Source organism: Garra rufa, chromosome 13 (assembly GCF_049309525.1).
Source record: "Garra rufa chromosome 13, GarRuf1.0, whole genome shotgun sequence".
Taxonomy (NCBI): domain Eukaryota; kingdom Metazoa; phylum Chordata; class Actinopteri; order Cypriniformes; family Cyprinidae; genus Garra; species Garra rufa.
In genome coordinates, this window is record NC_133373.1 from 31,239,228 (window position 1) to 31,260,316 (window position 21,089).

At 34.7% G+C, this 21,089-nt stretch overlaps 1 protein-coding gene across 1 annotated transcript in view; it reads right to left on the bottom strand.

Moving 5' to 3' along the window:
- Positions 1–17: 17 nt before the first annotated feature.
- sccpdhb (saccharopine dehydrogenase b) overlaps positions 18–21,089 on the bottom strand; it is a 27,900-nt gene continuing 6,828 nt past the window's right edge. The window contains exon 8 of the mRNA XM_073852764.1: positions 18–125. Coding sequence (XP_073708865.1) covers positions 18–125 — 108 coding nt within the window. The remainder of the gene's footprint in view (positions 126–21,089) is intronic.

Here is a 21,089-nt window from a genome sequence, read left to right on the forward strand (position 1 = left end):
CTTTTTATTCGGCTTAATTAAGACCAGGGCTGTAGAGACAGAGACGCCAGGCTTGTGCGGATCTCAGCGTAGAACTCTTTCGAGGTTTGCTTAAGTACGCTCTGCTGTTCTTCAAAGAAATCCGTCTGGAAGAGGAGTCTTGAGAGACAGATCACAAGGAAGGGTTTTTCTTGTTTTAATCATGTTTAGGAAAGGTGCAGAAACAAAAAAGATGTAGCGAAGCGTGATTTCTTGGCTTATGCTGACTGAAGAACTAGCTTTAGAAGATTAGAAACCCAAAACATTGTGTTTTTTAATAAAGAGGAAAGAAAATTAGGGAATTTAATATCTGATAATGTTCAAAAGAATCCCCAGCTAGGTGGTAACATGGAAGAAGTCTGTAAAATTGACTTTTTACTTTACCTCGAGGTCTATCATTATTTCATTAATGTATCCGAGATTATTCGCCTGGCTGGATTGATGGTAAACCTCACACATGAGGGGTGTGTTTTCCTCTGGGCATCTGAATCATTGATGTAAGGTAGGTTAATTGAGCTGCACACATTTTCATATCAGAGAGGTGGGATGATGATATGTATTTCAGGACAGCGATTTCATTTCATGTCGGAAAGCTGAGGGACTACATTTGGTCTCATACGTCCTTTCGCCTCTAATAGGAGGGATTTTGGGCATTTATGGTCGTTCCATCCCAAAATCATCAAATCCTTTTCCTTTGCTGTACTGCTGAAATTTAGTACATTAAAGAACTGTGTGCCTGAGGGGATCAAACCCTTGGTGAGACACAGCAAAGGATTTTCTCTTCGAATTAGCCCACTTTCAGCCATGTTGTCATAAGTGCTCTATTTGCTTTTAACAGGATCCCCGACAGAATGATTTAATGTGCTGGGCATTAGGATGGATAATGCATATTACGGTAGTGTTGATTTTATTAATGTTTCGGCTTATACTGTGTGTAAGAGCATAATGGAGTAAGATGGGACTTGATGAGGTACCTGTTGTGAAGATGTTGTAAATGTGTTTAAAACAATGAGAAAGGACACAATTTTTAAAACTGACTTGCAATTTTAATATTTTAAAGGAATAGCTCTTTCAGAAATGAAAAGTGTACCTAGCTTCTGTGAACACACAAGAATAATTTCTTTGAAAAGTATCCTGAATACTCTTTTTAATGTCATGAAAACGAATTAGGACTGGGGCTCTTAAGCTCACAAATGACCAAAAAGTTCCATAAAAATATTAAAAGTGATGCTTTTGTGGTGCTATGTATATTGTAAGTGTTACAAGTCGTATGCTTTCTGTGAAGAACAGGCTCAAATTTTAACCATTTTCAACTTGAATAAATTAACAGTCATGAACAGTTTTTTTTTTTTTTTTTTTCAGTTTTTCCTCAATGGATCAGTTAGTCCAGTTTACAAAACCAGTGTAGGGCTGTCACTAATGATTATTTTAGTAACTGAGTAATCAGACGATTATTCTGACGATTAATCACATTTTTTTTTTTTTTTTGTGGTAATAAAAATAGATTTAAGCAAACAAAAGCCGTTATAATTACTTAAAATAAATAGACCTACATGTATAATAGCAATGAGGCAATAATAATTAATTCAAATAAAGTAGCAAAAGCAAGTACTCATATGGTTTTATTGATCAAAACTGTTAAAATACATAATGTATTATAAAAAATAGAGCTAATATACATTCAAATGTCATTCAAATGGCACTTAATCTTTAATATTTGCCCATTTCTTTATGACAGAAATGCTACAGCCACTGTAATTTCTTAAATATGTGGACATCAAAACGTATAAACTCAGAGCGAGGGTTCGAGTGTTTGAACAGCATATGGAAAAAGATATTGATGTATTCTCATGTGACCCTGGACCACAAAACCTTAAGTCTTAAGTAACACGGGTATATTTGTAGCAATAGCCAAAAATACATTATATGGGTAAAAATTATTGTTTTTTTTCTTTTATGTCAAAAATCATTAGGATATTACGTAAAGATTATGTTGCATGAAGATATTTTGTAAATTCCCTACCAAACATATATCAAAGCTTAGTTTTTGATTAGTAACATGCATTTCTAAGAACTTTATGTGGACAACTTTAAAGGCGATTTTCTCAATATTTTGATTTAATGCACCCTCAGATTTCAGATTTTTAAATAGTTGTATCTCGGCCAAATATTATCCTATCCTAACAAACCATACATCAGTGGAAAGCTTATTTATTCAGATGATTATTATTATTTCAGATTATCTATAAATCTCAATTTCAAAAATTGACCCTTATGGTTTTGTGGTCGAAGGTCACAAATGATTTACCTTACAAATCTGACGAAATGGCGCACACTGCATTCCCAGATGAATGTTATAATAAGTCCAAACTCACAACAATATGCAGAGACAGAGTTTGAGACGCTCCACACATGTAAATGATAACAGTTCATGTGGAGCAGCATTTACTGTGAATGGCATTTACTGTGAGCAGCACTGACTGTGAATCAAACATGCAGTGCATGTATTTATTTAATTGAATGGTAGCGTTTGTGAATTTGCAATAGCCTTATGCTTTATTATGATTTTGAAATGGGTGTAATATATCATATATAAGGTCTAATAATGCTAACTTGACGTGGACAAATTGCAATTGACGATTTAAAAAAAATCAAGTACTCGATTTGAATCGAGAAATTATGACAGCCCTAAACCAGTCCCTGCTGAAAGAAAACCCAATAGAAACCATCACAGAATTTGTAATGGCTTAACTGGTTATAATAGGAATTGTGCTGGTTTTAATGGAAACTGTAATGTGCCTGTTGGTCTCTACACTCTTAAAAATAAAGGTGCCATAGAAGAACTGTTTTTGTCTAAATGGTTCCATAAAGAACCTTTAACATCTGAAGAACCTTTCTGTTTCACAAAAAGGTTCTTCAGATTATTAAAAGGTGATAAAGAGATGGTTCTTTAAAGAACCTTTGACTGAATGGTTCTTTGTGGAACCAAAAATGGTGCCTCTATGGCATCGCTGTAAAGAACCTTTTAAAGCACCTTTATTTTTAAGAGTGTACTAGTAATTGGTCACCTTCTATTGGTGGCTTGTTAAAACCACTAAATCCTAATGGAACATGTCCCAAACCACACTACAGGAAACCATTTTTAATGTTTTTTGTGGTTAAAACTTGATGGTATTTGTAATGGTATTTGTAGTGGAAACCATTAGAAACATCATGGTTTATATTGTTTTTTTTGTTGTTGTTGTTTTTTTTTTTTCAGCAGGGAGTGTGAATCATTTGTTCTCAAATCTCACTGATCCAGTTCTCGACTTTAACTCACTGGCTCAGTGATACAGTTTCAAGGGTTAACAGCCCACTGGAGGTGAAAATTATCAGTGAAATATGACTTAAATATAAGTTTGTTTGTCAGACAAGCGATTTTATGGCTTCAGAGGTCTTGGTTTCATCCCATGATATTTGTATGATATTTTATGGCGCTCCAGTCAACATTTATTGATACACAATTGGAACAAAATCAATGTGAGTAAATTATGTGAGTAAGGGTTTTTATTTTGATGTGGACTATTGATTTAATGTGATTTAGAGATGAATTGCTACTGAATGCTTATTTAGCGCAGCAAATCTTGATAACTATTTACGCTCCTGTTTTTAAGTTGTAAAACACTGAATCTATGTAAGACACGTATGTGGCCAATTTCAAGGATTGTTATCTGTCACCGTGCATCTGCTGTGCACAGCAGCTAGCATCTCTTGCTGTGTTGTTACTGGGAGGACATGTCGAGAAACAAACAAATTACCGCAGCGTTGTGATGTACCTCAAGGAAACAACATTTTTTTGTGGATTTAATTAAGCCGCCGCACTGGGACCCTCGTAATTGTCCACAATGGGAACAACTAATGGATATTTTTGCATATTAATTGCTTCCTCATGAATGAAATGTAGAGTTAACAGAGGCTTAGCAGTTTTGGACCGCAGCTTCTAATTATCACGTAAGCAAACAGATTTTAGCTTCGATCTAAATGGAAGAAGTTTAAACAAAAATGCATATGCTGACTTTCACCGTGTATGCACAACAGTCTGCGGATAGAAAACACGTAAAGTACAGCTAGTATAAGCTAAAAGCTGTACACTTTCTTCAGCTTGAGAGCTGGCAGACAGTTCAGGGGTTAACCGCATGATCCACTGAGACAGAAAAAATACTGTCAGCAACGGGAGTTGCTGCACTACCACAATAAAGACTAATATTTCTCCAGAGTTGTGTTTAGAATCCAATTATATGGAGGTTGGAGGCGGCCGACAGACGGCTGCGGTGCAGAGGACTGATACGTTTCAGAAGGTGCTGACGAGCCACGTGGGACCAGGATATTACGCGTGGGCAGACGTCGCTATCCCTAAGAGACGGCGGCCTTGATTTATTGAAATGCGCAGCAGCCATAGTTAAAAGCGCTAAAGCTATGGGAGCCGTATCAAGGCGCTCCTTGGTTAGATGATGCGAGTCCAATCTCCTGGCCACGGTAGTGTATTGAAATGTGAATCGAGTTTCACTTTACTCCAATTTATTTCCTCTTGAGGTGTGATACCAAATAAAAGTAACAAACAAGGGACGCTATTGGGAACGGACACGTTTGCATAACAATAGCAGTAGCATTTAGGCTGCATCTCGGCAAAGATTTTCCTCTTTATTCCAACAATCACAGAAGTAATTTTGAAGCACTTTTCATAGATATGCAAAATCATTGCAGTGCTTTAATACAACGAAGTTTTAATAGAAAAAGAACATTTTTAAGAGAATTAATAAAATAAATGAAACTGATATATATAATAAATATTTGAAAGTCTACTTTGTGTTGTAAATAATTTATAATAAATAATAATAATAATTGTTAATGTTAATATTAGTATTAGTATTATACATACAGTTATAGCATTTAAATATTTAGTTGATTTGATTAAATTTAATAAAAAAAAACTAAAGAGATAAATCAAAACTAAAGAGATTCATTTTGAAAATCTACTTTGTATTGCAAATATTTTGAAAATTATTATTAGTAGTAGTAGTAGTATACATAAAGGAATAGTATTTAAATATCTAATTACATCTAATTACATTTTATTAAAACATTTTTATATTTTTAATGAAATGGATGAATAATTTCTTATTATTCATTCATAATTATTATTCATCCATAATAATAATAATAATAATAATAATTATTATTATTATTATTATTATTATTATTATTATTATTATTATATAGTAATAGCATTTAAACAGTGAGTTAATAATTTAAATTAAATAAATAGAGATAAAAAATAGAGATAAATACCCAAACCATTTTCAATTTCAAAATCTACTTTGAATTGTAAATAATTTCTAATAATTATTAATTTTGAAAATAATAATAATAATAATAATTATTATTATTATTAATATTATTATTTTAAGTAATAGCATTTAAATATTTAGTTATTAATTTTATTACATTTTTAATTTAAAAATGGATGAAAGAGAGAAATACCCATACCATTTTCTTTTTGAAAATCTATTTTATATAATAAATCATTTCTAATAAATAATAATTTTTAAAATAGTGATATGATTTATTATTATTATTATTATTATTATTATTATTATACATAATTTTAAAGTAATAGCATTTAAATATTTAGTAATTAATTTGATTACATTTGATCAAAAAATATTTTTATATTTTTAATAAAATGGATGAAACCGATAAATACCCATACCATTTTCATTTTGAAAATCTAGATTGTGTTATAAGTCATTTCTAATTAATAATAATTTGGAAAATAATAACTATTATTATTATTATTACACGTAACTTGAAGTAGTAGCATTTAAATATTTAGTTATTAATTTGATTAGATTTAATAAAAAATAACAGATAAATACCCACACCATTTTTCATTTTTTTTTACTTTTATCTGATAAATGTATAATTCATAATGACTTATTAATTAAAATAATAGTAATTACTAATTTTTAGACATAATTTGAATTAGCAGTTTTCATATTTAGTTGTTAATTTGATCATATCTAAGTTTTTTTTTTTATTAGATATTTTTATAGGAATAAATTAAACAGATAAATACAATTTTCCTTATTATATTATTATGCATAATTTAAATGAATAAAGTTTAAAACATTTATTTTGATTGCATATGAAAATATTTTGGAAAAAGTATATCTTTGGATTTTATACTTTTTTTACTTCTCTTTTTATCCTCTGTTCTCTAAAGCACATTTTATGCCTGGAAGGTGCTGTACGAGTCAAAATTTATTACTATTAATGTTTAGAGAAAAAAAAGTCTTCTCAAGAGGACAGATTCCTCATATTCTGATATCAAGGTATCTAGTTAATGAAATCAGACTTGTACATGCCGTCTGAACCCAATGTTCCTGTGCCATTGCTCTGTCTTCTGCCTCTATCAACCAGACATTACCACACGCACCTCTCTATCTCCCAAGACCATTTCCATCCCCTCTTCAAATTAAACAGGCACGGCATAATAAAAGACGCCACTTTAGATTTGAATCTATAATTGAAACAAACTGCGTATTGCTTTCTAATTTTAGCGAGGACACAAAGAGGAGTGCTCAGGGAGATAGTTTGTCATAAGGTCCCATGTGACCTTGCCCTCCTCAGCCTGAAAGTGATTAAAGATAAGGCGCGAGACCGTTCCCGTGTAAACAGGAAGATGAACGGCGGCTGTTTGAAAGCTTCAGCGTAAGCTCGTGACGATTATAGTTTGCCGTGCAGCACAAAAAAAAGTCATGAGTACAAAACAAAATGAAGTGTTCTGGAGTGAGTCCTTGCTGCAGGCCATTCTGGTGCAAAGAGCTAGTGAGCAAAGAGAGCTTAGAAAGTCAATAGCCAGGTGAGATACAAAGAATAGAAAGAGAGGGAAAGATGTACTTCAGTGAAGGAAGTGTTTACACATTTATTCAGCCACAAAACATTGTGAATGTTCTAAAGTCTGAATAAAAACATACTGTATATACCAATCAATTAAGTCTAGCCTGTTTACAGATAATGACTGGAACCTTGTAGGGCTCCTCCCATCTAATAAATCACAATAAGCTTTGCGCTTTGTTACTTTTGATATGAAACAAGTCTCAGATTTCAAGTTCTGTTCATTTTATTACAGTACTCAAACAATAAATGTCGTTTTGGCACTGTTTAATGTTGAGTGATAGATCGCTGTAGCACCTCAGTTCAAGAGAAGTGGCAACACAAAGCGCACGTTAAGTGATAATCTAAAAAAAAAACATGAATGAACATCCAAAAGTATGTTAAAAGAAAGGGTCCATCTTAAGAAATCCATATCCTGTCTCATGTAATTGCTCAGTCAGTGTTTTAACCGCATTTTAACCATCACATTTACTGTGCGTTGCGAAAGTATTCAAACCCAGGCGAGTTGCTAGACCTAATGCTCTACTGGGGCACAGGCCCCCATTACTCGTTAAATCAGTTGTTGCATGTAGTTTAATGTGCCCCAGTAAAAAGGGTCTAGCAACGCCCTGTTCAAACCCCTTAATTTTTTACACGTTTTGTTGTTTCACATCAATCTACACTCCATACATTATAATGACAAAGCAAAAACCTGATTTGTGACAACTTTGCAAATTTGTGAAAATTAAAAAACTTAAATAAGTATTCATACCCCTTAACGTGGTACTTACTTGAAGTACCTTTACAGCCTTTTTGGGTATAATGCAACAAGCTTTGCACATCTGCATTTGGCAATTATCTGCCATTCTTTACCTCACCTCTTCACCTCTCAAGCTCTTTCGTCTTGGATGGGGCAGATGCACATTTTCAGGTTTCTCCAGAAATGCTTAATTAGGTTCAAGGACATGTGCTTAGGGTCATTGTCCTATTAGAAGGTGAACCGTCTGCCCAGTCTGAGGTTCTGAATGCTCTAGACTGGGTTTTCATTAGGGCTTTCTCTATATTTTGCTGTGTTGAGATTTCCTTCTACTCTGACAAGTTGGGACTTTTGGGATTCTACTATGCAGGTGATGAGCAGTGTCTGGTTTCCTCCAAATATGATGCTTGGAATTGAGCTTCATCAGACCAGAGAATCTTGTTTAACATAAGGTAGCAATGTAACAAAACATGAAAAGAAAATGAATTTTGCAAGGCATTGTATCTTAGAAAAAAAAAACATTCAGTGACCATAAACTCATTAGTCAGTTAGATAAATGAACTCTAGAGAGAAGCGTTTTGCTAAATAAATGCACATATAACATATTTATTATCATTTTTACTGTGCATCGATATTTAATGTTTTAAAGTTTTTATGACAGCCACCATTTCAATGTTTATGTTTCAAAAAACGAATCGAAGTAGAAATATAATTTTGTAACTGAAGTTAGTTAGTATTACAACTTTATTATTTGTAAAAACTTTACTGTGTGTAATTTAACCCTCTGGGGTCTGAGGGTGTTTTGGGGCCCTGAAGAAGTTTTGACATACCCTGACATTTGTGCTTTTTTCAGTATCTTAAAAACATATGAATGGTCTAAATCTGATTACTATACAATTACTGATTTATATACAAATCAGTTTTTAACCTTCAATGTTATAGTAATGTAGTACCAGCTTGTATATAAAACAAAGATTATTATATTATGTTTTTACAGGAAAATACTATTTAAGACTTTTTAGTATATATTAGTGATGCGCGGGTCGGGGTTTTTTTCAACCCGCGGGTCCCGCAATTATGAAATTATTTGGCCCGCCCCAGCCCGCCCCGCAGTACTGTGTCTATTTTTACAACCCGCCCCGCCCCGCACCCGCGACAATTAAATAGACATACTATGCATTGTAATGCAAATGAAAACCGAAAGTGCTTTTCGCCCTTTAAACTGGCAACAATACTGTACGATTATGAATATGAACCATAAATCAAATCATATTAATAACAAGATAATCAGTGGTGTAACGTTAGTGGTGCCGGAAGAAATGTGGGTATATATGCTTCATTTATGAATATCGGTTTGAACTTTCTATTTGAACGCATTCGTTTACTGGATCCTTGGACTGAAAGGTTTAAAGGTACACTGGTTTAAGGAAGTTCTGATCATGAAAATCTGCTTCTTTTTATTTGTAAGATATTGTGTTCGTTATTATGTACTGTTTAAAATGACTAGGGTGCAGGACGCAGCGGGCGCAATACATTTCAAAGCAAGCCGGCGCCACAGTCCTGACTACATCATTGCTGTCTTTATTGTGTGTTTTTAGCGAATATTTACATTCATTCACATATGACTGGATGTGGTTGACTGTCATGATTTTGGCTAATGCAGGATAATGCGCATCAGAGGAGATTTAAATACGCATAGCACCAGGCCAGCAGAGCTGAATGTGAGTTCGCTTGATGCGCTTGTGGCTGGCAGCGGGAGCTGCTTGGCGCTTTCGTGACGTGACGTGTTGATAACCTTATTAAAGAACTTAATAAAATATGAAAATAGATATTCCCAAATATGTAATATAGGCTATAGGGGATTGCACGCAACATACATTGATTTTTTTAAATTTTATTTTGTTTTTAATGACCCGCCCCAACCCGCCCCGCAAATAAAGTGACAGTTTCTTTACCCGCCCCAACCCGACCCGCGGGTTACCCGCGGGGCCCGCGGGTTATGAGACGACCCGCGCATCACTAGTATATATAGTAATTGATCTTACATTTTATGTATTCATATTACATTTCGAATTCATAAACTGCTGAAACATTGTGTTCCTTCAGAAGAAGATCCCATGTTTTTGTCTCTGTGCTAAGCCTTCAATGTCCTTTCATCCTATAGATACGCCCATGTTATCGCTCAGGCCTTTTTCTTGGAGAAAACACGATGTGCGATAAGATGTCAAATGGCTGTCATCAGAGAGGTGGAACTCTCTGAATCATTCTGAAACTGATCTTCTCCCTTCTTATTGATTCAGTTTGTAATACAAGCTGTTCACTCCTTGTACTGCCAAAGTGGAGATAGACACGATAGCATCAAGGCCAGAGAAACCCACAGGAGGGATAAAAGGAGATGATTATCTGAGGACCAGAGTCAGCAAACTTTTGTTTTAATGTCTGCTTTTGTCTGCCTCCTTTTTTGAGGCCACATTGAATCATTTGGGGTTAAGATGACTAAAAAGACTAACTAGATATTTTCTTTTATCTTAATTGCATAGTAAGTGGAACTGTTATCTTAATAAGTGCTGATCACCTCTTAAAGATGCTTGAGATCTCATTTTAATAATAAAAGGGATGGAGAAAGATGTGTCTTGGGTTAACTGTGTCATCCCCTTAATCTATCAAACTGCTAGTAAGCAGTGTATTGTTATATTGTGACCATACATGATCATATGTCACTACTTTCTAAAAAATTTGCCATTGATTCATCTTACCTAAACTTACCTTTTGACGTGACACAACTTGTCTTCTTCAGATAATTAAATGTAAGCCCATTCTGCTTCATACAATGCTTTGTTTTTGTAAACATATTTGTTTGCAAACCTTTTTAGAGCAGGACATATTTTAGTCGAGCCACAATGACAGACGTTTACAGTATTTCCCGTGTAGGTGAAAAACTCCTCACCTCCTACAAGCAAATCAAGAGTGTGATTTGGAAAGAATATTCGCTGCCACACAAGCTATTTCTGATTCATTGTTCTGCTCTGTCTTACTGCTGTTAAATAATTTAATTGGATAGTTCATTTAATTAGACCTGTTTGGTTTGCCAAATCAGACTGTCTCATCCATTCAATTAGTCACCAAAGTTCTACCTGTACGTTCCAAACCCGAGAGCTGTGATCGCACTGTATTTATATCAGCATGATTCAAATGTTGTTAAAACAAAACTATTAGACTATTTCTTTGCCGTTTTTTTTTTTTTGTTTGTTTGTTTTTGGATGCAGAATGCCTAAGGGGCCGTTCACATGAAGCGTCTTTTGCGCGCGCAAGTTCGTTATTTCAAATGGAGACGCGCGGCTTGCGCGCGCAAATGCGCTCGTTTTTTCCAGGCGCGTCCGCGCCGCATCGAATTAAAAACATCTCAACTTTTCAGAATGTCGCAAGCGCACCGCAGGTCATGTGACATGAACTAACCAATCAGCTTCCTCATGTTTTTCCGTTACATTGAAACCTCAGCAGAAACATGGAGGAGCAGCTCATCATTGTGGTCCAGGGATTTCTTGAACTTTATGATTTGTCAAGCCCCCATTATTTTGACGCTAAGAAACAATGCATGGAGACGCATAGGCTTGGAGCTAGAGCGCAGCTGATGGTTGCTTAGAAACGGCAGACGCTTCCGGGGCGCAAGCGCCCGAGCGCTTTGTTGATAAGGAAGAAAGCGGCGCGCCTAGCGTTTTCCACGCGTTTTTAGGCGCGACCTGTGAACGGCCCCTAATTCAGATCAGCATTATGACATCAGCTTTAGCATTGATCATTAGCTCTGTTCTCAGTCATCTTGATATCAGAATTAGGTCGTTTCCCCACTGATTTTGACACCAGAATTAGTTGTGATACCACTGATTATGAAATTAGCATTAGTTCTGTTTCCATTAATTATGACATCAATAGTTTTTTCCCCACTGATTATGACATCAGAATTCATTCTGTTCCTAGGGGTTATGACATCATAATTAGTTACTTTCCCTCTGATAATAACATCAGAATTACTTCTTTTCCCACTGATTATGACATCACAATTCTGTTCCAAGTGATTATGACATCATAATTACCTTTTTCCAATGATTTTGAAATGATCAGTAGTTCTGTTCCCAGTGATTGACATCATCAATTCTGTTTCCACTGATTATGACATCAGAATGTCTTTTTCCACTATGACATCAAAAGTATTTTCCACAAATTATGACATCAGAATTAGTTGTTTTCCCACTGATTATGACATCAGATTGTCTTTTTCCACTATGACATCAATGTTATTTTTCACCAATTATGACATCAGAATTAGTTATATTCTTGATGATTATGACATCAGTATGTATTTTTCACTATGACTTTAGAAGTAGTTATTTTTCCACTGACTATGACATCAGAATGAGTTAATTTCCACCAATTATGACATCATAATTAGTTGTTTTCTAAGTGGTTATGACATCACAATGTCTTTTTCCGCTATGACATCAAAAGTAGTCTTTTTTCACTGATTATGACATCAGAATGTTTTTATACTGATCATGACATCAGAATTAGTTATTTTCCACCAATTATGACGTCAGAATGTCTTTATTTTTCCACTGAATATGAGATCAGAATGATTTTTTTTTATAATTATGACACCAGAATCAGTTATTTTCCAATTATGACATCATAATTAGTTGTTTTCCTAGTGATTACAACATCAGAATGTCTTTTTCCACCGATTGTGACATCAGATTGATTTTTTCACTCATTATGACATCAGAATTAGTTATTTTCAACTAATTATGACATCATAATTAGTCGTTTTCCTAGTGATTATAACATCAGAATGTCTTTTCCACCGATTGTGACATCAGAATGATTTTTTCCACTGATAATGACAATGATTTTTTTTTTCACCAATTATAACACCATAAATAGTTATTTTCCCAGTCATTATGACATTAAAATGAATTACTGATTGTGACAGAATTGCTGCGTCCCAATTCGCATACTATCCGTCCTAAAATAGTATTCGAAAATAGAATTAGTATGCCAAATCGTAGTATGTTTAAAAAAGTATTCCAAAGATTCCCGGATGGTCTACTAATTAACTTCGTAATTCGAAGTGCGGATCAATGCGCACTCTTAACGGCTAATATTGCCCACAACACATTGCGAGGTGAACGAGGATTCGATTAGAACTACAAACATGCATAAAAATTGTTAAAAAAACTACAAATATGGAGGATATGCACGTCCAACGTACAGGTAGAGAAAGGGGTTTGAGTGATAAATAATCAATGTGTAACCTGATAAAAAATATATTTTTTTTAATGTTATCCGCGTTATATTTCATGTGCAGCAACATTATGAACTAATAATGATAGGTTTGGTCATTAACGTTTAAATGCATAATTATGCAAACACAAGAGCAGAGTTCTCGGCATAAAAGACTCATGAAAGAACGTGCCTCTTCATTTCTCTCTAATACGGTAGGAAATGAAATGAAATGAAATGTAGATAATGTTAACTGTGATGATTGACAGGGCAGTTTAAACAGTGACAGGATTCAGGTAACTAAGCAACAGAGCATCCGTTAAAGAAGCAGTTATGATGAAGTAGTATGTCCCAAAGCTTGCCTACTATTCTGCTACATACTCAAAAGTATGCACTTTTTCTTCACAAAAAGAGTACATACTTTTTGGGCATAGTATAAGTAGGCAAATTGGGACGCAGCAAATGATTTTTTTTTTTTTTCAACAATTATGACACCATAAATAGATATTTTCCCAGTGATTATGACATCAAAATGTCTTTTTTCATTTTTTTTTTTTTTTTGCTGATTGTGACATCAGAATAAGTTATTTTTCCACCAATTGAACCTTCGCAAAAACCAGCCCTCCTTAGTTACTGTTGCTATGTCCGACAAACAATGCCACTCTCACACTACACATCATGTTCTCACATCAGTGTTTTTTTTTTTTTTTTTTGTAAGAAACAACAAATTTTATTTTAACCGTGCAAAAGATAACACAAAATTTCAAGTTCAAGTTCACCAGTTAATCTACTCTCCTGTCTGATTTGTTTGTTGAACAAAACCATGAGTTCAGTGTTATGATTTGTCAGATCATCTATCAATTATGACATCAGACTGTATTTTTCCACTGATTATGACATCAGAATTAGTTCTTTCCCCAGTGATTGCGACATCAGGATTACTTTTGTTTTTACTTTTGTTTTTCATTGTGACCGAGTTAGCTCGCTTCCCAGTGATTCCCGCTAAATCTCGGCATCAAACATGTTGACCATACCAACATCTTTAAATCAAAAAGAGGCATAAAAACATGACAGGAGGAACTTCCTAAATCTCAAAGATTATTCCAGCGTCAGCACTTTCCTTGGTGCTGTATAATCGATTAGGACTGAGGGGCTCCTGTGAAATGAATGATCTTGCTTCTGTTTGGAGCGTAAATCACACGCTTGCTCCTATATCTACAGGATTTACATGCACAGACTTTTGGCAGGGGATGAGCTGATCCGGTGCTATGTGAATTTCGGCTTACCTTTACTTTGGCAGATTTTGTAAATAGGACCTCTTCGAGATTTTCCACCATTGAACAATTTGATACCAGATATATGAGAGGACTGTTTTTTCTCTTTCTCTATAGTTTTTTCTCCATATTTGACACAAGTTGTTTAACCGTTGGGCACTGAGTGCAGATAAAGAGAAACTGGGCTGCACATGACTTGATAATAGGCTTTCAGTGTTAATGTATTTAGGTTCCTGTGGTCACACCGTGCTTCTTTCAGTGTTATTAATGAAATGTCCTGTATTGTTCACAAGCTGCTCTCTGACCTCAATTAAATCACCCTGCCAGACAAGCCAAATGGAATGAAATGAATCAATAGAAATAGGTAATTTGGGGGGGTCTACGGGTCAGCAGCACTAAATTTGTGAAGCTTTTCATCAAGCACTGAGACTATTAAGCTTTTACACCTCAGAAATGTTTATACTTTTAAGAAATGCTTCGTATTAAGTCACTAATTTATGCTAAACTGTCAGCACGGTAATTTAGGGTGAAAAAAAATGCAGTGCATTTGCCATGTGACCCCTTTTAGCTCCTAAAGAGTTTCTCCCGTAGCTTGCGGGTGTCATTTTGCTAAATATGATAAAATCATATTTTTTTTGGCATTCTCTGTCGAATGCAAAACGAGCATGTTGGCTTAAATTTAAGTGGTCACATTCTTGCTGTATTTTGAGACACAAATGGCAAGAAAAGCCAGTTTTAGTGCCCTTACTGTCAGCGGTGACTATTGAATCCATTTATTCTTCCACGCAGCTGAATTGGCTCTATACGGCCACATAATGTGATATCAGCTCTTCCTATCAAGTCTTCACCCAACACGTCTGTCAATAGCTTCGCCTATTTATAGTAAATATGTAGAGCGACTAAACCACATTTTCAAGGGCATTTTTTCATTCACATCAAGTGAAATATTACATGCACATGAGCAAAAGAGATGTTAACTTTGTTGTCTACATCAGTGTGCGACAGCGAGCATTTAGACCAACTGTTCTCCGTTGGCGCACTGATAGACAGCTTTTCAAATTATCTCCGCATTCGTTTATGCCCCTTTTGTCCTTTGATGCAAAGCTTTTTTGATATTAGAGGGCTTTGACTAGACCCTGTGTAATCACATCTCCGAAAAGACCATATCTTTCTTTTTTCATAAACATCCTTAGGGTTTCCGGAATAACCAAATTCAGCTGAATTGAGATGCTGGCCTCTTCTGCTCTGTCACTCTCTGTAGTTCCCTCCTGCTTTCTGTACCCAGCAGGACACTGGAACGGCTCACCCGGGCTGTCAGTTATCTTTGAGCAGAGCCATGGTAAATATCCTGCATTGATTAAGCAGATTTGCATAGGCAGAGCAGGCCTCGAGGCAAAGAGCTGAATGCTAACCAACATCCACAATGTCACAGGCCCAAAATACCATCTCGCCCTGCAGCTGCAAGGGTATTCTGCCATAAGCAGGCAAAGAATGTAATCAGACTGCTGGCTTTGTGTAGGAAGTGGCCTGGAAGTTGCCAAGCCGTGCCGCATTTGCCAGAACAGTTTATACTGCTGTATATCAATGATTCTTTCATTACTGGAACTTTTCTGTCCCTTTAAGATGCACGTTTTAGTCATTTTTGTTTGTTTATTTAATCCTTGTGTTAATTTAGTGTTTAGATACTATTATAGCATTTATTACTGGTCAGTTTTCTGTTGAATTTCAGTTTAAGTTTTAGTCATTTTGTTATGTGCTTTTGTCAATATTAAATGTTTTGGTAACACTTTACAATAAGGTGTCATTTGTTAACATTAGTCCATGTATTAACTAACATGAAAGAACAATGAACAATACATTTATTACACTATTTGTTAATCTTTGTTAATGTTTGTTAATAAAAATACAGTCGTTCATTGTTCATGTTAGTTCGTAGTGCATTAACTAATGCTAATGCATTAGTAAATGCAAAAAAATAACAATAATTAAGATTAATAAAAGATGTAGAAGTATTTTTCATTCTTAGTTCATGTTAACTAATGTAGTCAATTAATGTTGATTAATAAGCCTTATTGTAAAGTGTTACCAATTTTTTTGATATTTCTATTTATATATCAATGTTTTAGTTTTAGTAATTTTAGTACTTCAACTCATCTCTCAGTTTCAGTTTTAGTTAGTAATAACAACACTGTTTGACCCTCTATAATAAGATATAATATAATGTATAATAATAAAATACAATAAATAGTTCCACTTTTTGGACCCAGCTACTATTATTATTATTATTATTATTATTATTTAATATATTGTATTGTATTGTATTGTATTGTATTATATTATTGATATACTGTATAGACACCATAAAATGACATAAAAATGTGAAAATAAAAATGAATTTTAATATTTTACATAATTAGATTTATAAAATAAATAGATAAAGTTTTATATTGAGGTTTGAGGTTAAGAGGTTTAAATTAAGATTTGGTCATTTTAATTTAGAAACAGACTGGCTCTACAATAATGTTACCACCATTTATGTTTTTTTCTCTTACATGTACAGTCTGGTTTCAAGCCACTTACTATGTGAACAGTTATTTCACATCATGAATGAAATCATAACAGCCCAGGGATTTTTTATTCCTGCAGACTAGCCAGCTTTTGATGAAGTCCAGTCTTTGGTAAAAGTCAAAATAAGTTTATCTCTGAGGAGCTGCTGTCCACAACAATCAAAGAATCCGGACTGCAGAGCTGTAAGCTCTCTTTCTATAGCTGGTTGGAGAAAGGAAGGAAAAATTCATATGTACAAGGAGAGCTTTAAATGTATTTATTGTGTATATACAATGGGATCCAAAATTCTGGGACGACTAGTAAAAATGCTTCAGCTTTACATATGTTTATATTTTTAACTTACATAAACAGCAAATTGTTCAGTTTGGTTTTGCATCTTACAGTATGTAAGAAAAATATGTTAGTAATTTTTAGTTTCAACATTTTGACGCAGAGATCTCTCTTCATTTTCCCTGACGTTTACACAAACATGCTCTTTTTGCTCATGGCTCATAGGACTGCAGTCTGATTTCTGTGAATTCACAGACTATTATTGAAGCTCAAGGGTGAAAATACAAGCCTGTCCATAATGACCTTTACCTTGTCAAGGTAGAATAATCAGATTTCACTCTTTGCCTCAGCAGGCCAGCAGACAGCTCACTAAAACTCAATACACAGCAGAGCTGCTCATTTTCACCAGGCCAGACGAATAACAGGTCCAAAGGGCCCTGTCATCTAAACCTATGTAGTCCTCATCCTGTACAGCTACGTAGTCAGCTATTATTCAATATGAAGTGCAAGAAAGCCATAGACTTTAGTCAGACACCGTATTTAATCTGACATGAGCAGAAGTGAGGCTATGAGAGATGAAGGTACAGTCCATTCAGTGTCGTACGTAGAAGTTGATCGCTCAATCGATAAAACTGAAATGTCTTTCCACAAGTTTTCAGTGGATATAAAACTTTAGAAAATATGCGTTATGAAAATTATGTGTGACACAGGTACACATTTTCCAGGTACACAACAGTTTAAACTTGTCCCTCTCATTCTCAAATCAATGTTTATGTTTCAGGATCCAGAATAATTTATGATACAAAATTAAACAATCAGATTCAAACATTGTAAATTATTAATGTTCCAATGAACTGCATATTTCCCACAATATGAAAAATTTACACATTTGCTTTCTAAATGTTTTTTGACTCTAAGATGTGTTTTTTTAGTGCTGGGATACAGGTTTTTGTTAATATTTTGAATTAGATTTCTTTTTCTTTTTTTTTAAATGGTAGGTTATTTTTATTAGTTTTTTTTTTTAAATACAGTTAAAGTCATGAGTTTAGATACACCTTGAAGAATCTGCAAAATGTTAATTCTTTTAACAAAATAAGAGGAATCATACAAAATGGATGTTATTTTTATTTAGTACTGACCTGAATGACATATTTAACATAAAAGACATTTGTATATAGTCCACAAGAGAAAATAATAGTTGAATTTATAAAAATGACCATGTTCGAAAGTTTAAATTTCTTAATACTTTCTGTGTTGTTACCTGAATGTTCCACAGCGTTTTTTTTTTTTTTGTTGTTTTTTTTTTGTGATAATTGTTCATGAGTTCCTTGTTTGTCCTGAACAGTTCAATTGCCTGCTGTTCTTCAGAAAAATCCTTCAGGTCCCACAAATTATTTTGTTTTTCAGCATTTTTCTGTATTTGAACCCTTTCTAACAATGACTGTATGATTTTGAGATCCATCTTTTCACACTGAGGTCAACTGAGGGACTCATATGCAACTGATACAGAAGGTTCAAACACTCGCTGATGCTCCAGAAAGAAACACGATGCATTAAGAGCCGGGTGTGAAAACTTTTGAAAAAAAAAAAAAAAGATGATTAGGCAAAACAAGAAAAATTTACACATCCCCATTCTGTTCAAAAGTTTTCACCCCCGGCTCTTAATGCATCATGTTTCCTTCTGAAGCATCAGTGAGCATTTAAGCCTTCTTCTGTTTTAAATCTTAATAAATCTTCTAATTTTGTATCATAAATTGTTCTGGATCCTGGAACAAAACCAGTTGAAACTACTGGTTTATTAGACGCCACTTGCAATTAAAAATGAAAATGAGAGGGACATAAGTTTATACTGTTGTGTACCTGGAAATTGTGTACTTGCATCACATTTAATTTTTTTATAACATATTTTCAGAAGTTTTGTGTCCACTGAAAACTTGTGGAAAGACATTTCAGTTTTATCGATTAAACAGGCAACTTCTACGTACGACATATTGAATATTGGTAAAATAATTGACATTTAGCAGATTCTGCAAGGTGTATGTAAACTTTTTGACTTCAACTGTAGTTTTTATACATTATTATTTCAGTTTTAGTTATTTTAGTAAAAGTTAAAGTAAATAAAAATATGTTGCCATTTTGGAGAAAAAAAGAATCATGGCTGTTGGTCACATTTCACTGCAAATAATTTAGTGGCAACAGACTCCATGTAGACTTTATTGAATGATGTTTAAAAAAATCAATAAACAGATAATTCTTCATTTTTTTATTTGTCCAAAATACATTGTTCTTTAAATAATGTGTAATTTCCTTAAGACTGAAAATAAATTGAACGGATTTAACCGGATTTGCTTATCTGTCGGACACCATGAAGCATTACACTCTCTGCTTTGAGAAGAGTGAAGAAACAAGCTAATCTTCCAGGAGTTCAATATTAAGTTCCCGTCACTGTCAGACTGGGCGTGAGAGAGGGAGGGAAAAAGATTAGACTCTTCAGCACAGATGAACGTTAAAGGCTTATATGCCAGCGAAACACATTCTCACATTGTTAATATGTGGATTAGGCCATTTTCTCGTTCCCAACTGAAGTATCAATATATGAGTATAAAATGGCATAATGCAGCAGCTCACCACTGCATTCTCAGCCTGAGCTTGTGTTAACGTGAAAGAGGATATGAAGAGCGGCTACTGAGATATTCAATGCTTCTAACTGATTCCGGGATCCGTACGTACCTGTGCATTAGTCTGCATGTATTCACAGACATACATATTCAAATCGGCCATTGTGTCAGTAACGTTTTCAACCGAATATCATCCGTGGGTTCTGTTCGGAGCGGTTTATGAGATTAAATGCTGTCATTCAAGGAGGAAGCCTGAAATAATTTCACATTTTCTCCGCAATCAGTCAATTACGTTTCTCATTGCTTTCTGCATCTGTGATATCCTCCTCCTCTTTCAGTCACAAAGATGAGTTGTTTGCCACACTAAATATAAATTCAATGAATAATTTTATATTCACATAGAGCGATATTCCACACCCCGCCAGTGTGAAGCGCCACCTCTGCCCAGGCTGATGTGCATCCGAATGGATTTTTGCACCATTTTCATACCAAAACTGTGAGGGGAGAAAAAAAAAAAAGAAGCAGCTATTTTTTTTTTCCTTTCCAGCAAAGTCCACTAAGAATATAGAGGGAAAACATTTTATTATTCCGTATAACCCAATCATATTTATGACCCTGCATTTGAGAGCGCTTTCCATTGCTCCCCATGTTATTTAAAATTTCATAAACCTGGTCTACGACAGTACTTATTTTGCCCCACATTCTAATCTGCTCCTAATAAAGACATGCCAAGCAGAGGCTGTGAAAAACGAGCTCACCGCAGTGGTTGGCATGAGTAAGGGAGAGCGCTGGGGATAAATCAGAGCAGGAGACGTTGGAGACACACAGATAATCTCAGAGTGCCGCTGTGTGTTTGGTCCTCTCCTCTCAGCGGCGGTGATATACAATGATGGGAAATCCATGCCACCTCTCGAAAGGGCGAGATGGAGGTGACTCGTATAGATGTTTGACGTGAGCGGTTTTTCAAAATAAAAGTTTGGAATTAACACCCAAGATGAGCTCAGCAAACTCATTCACTGTCTGTCACCGGTGAATTAATGTTTATTGACGGCGAAATAATGACACTGACTTACGAGCAGGCTTACGTCAAATCTCTTCCCGCAGAGCTCCTCGCAAACTTCTGTCATTTATAAAATTCCCTAAATCTCAGACTCATTGCATATTCATTTATTAAATATTAAGGCTAATTTGATTTATGCTCTCAGCTGCTAATAAGAGCGTGGTACTCTCAGCTGCATTCAAAGGAATTGGTCTACCAAAAATGAAAATCCTGTTATTTTCCCACCCTCATCTTGTTCTAAATCCAATATATTATTTACATATAGTCCACAAGAGAAAATAATAGTTGAATAGTTGAAAAATGACCCTGTTCAAAAGTTTACATGCCCTTGTTTC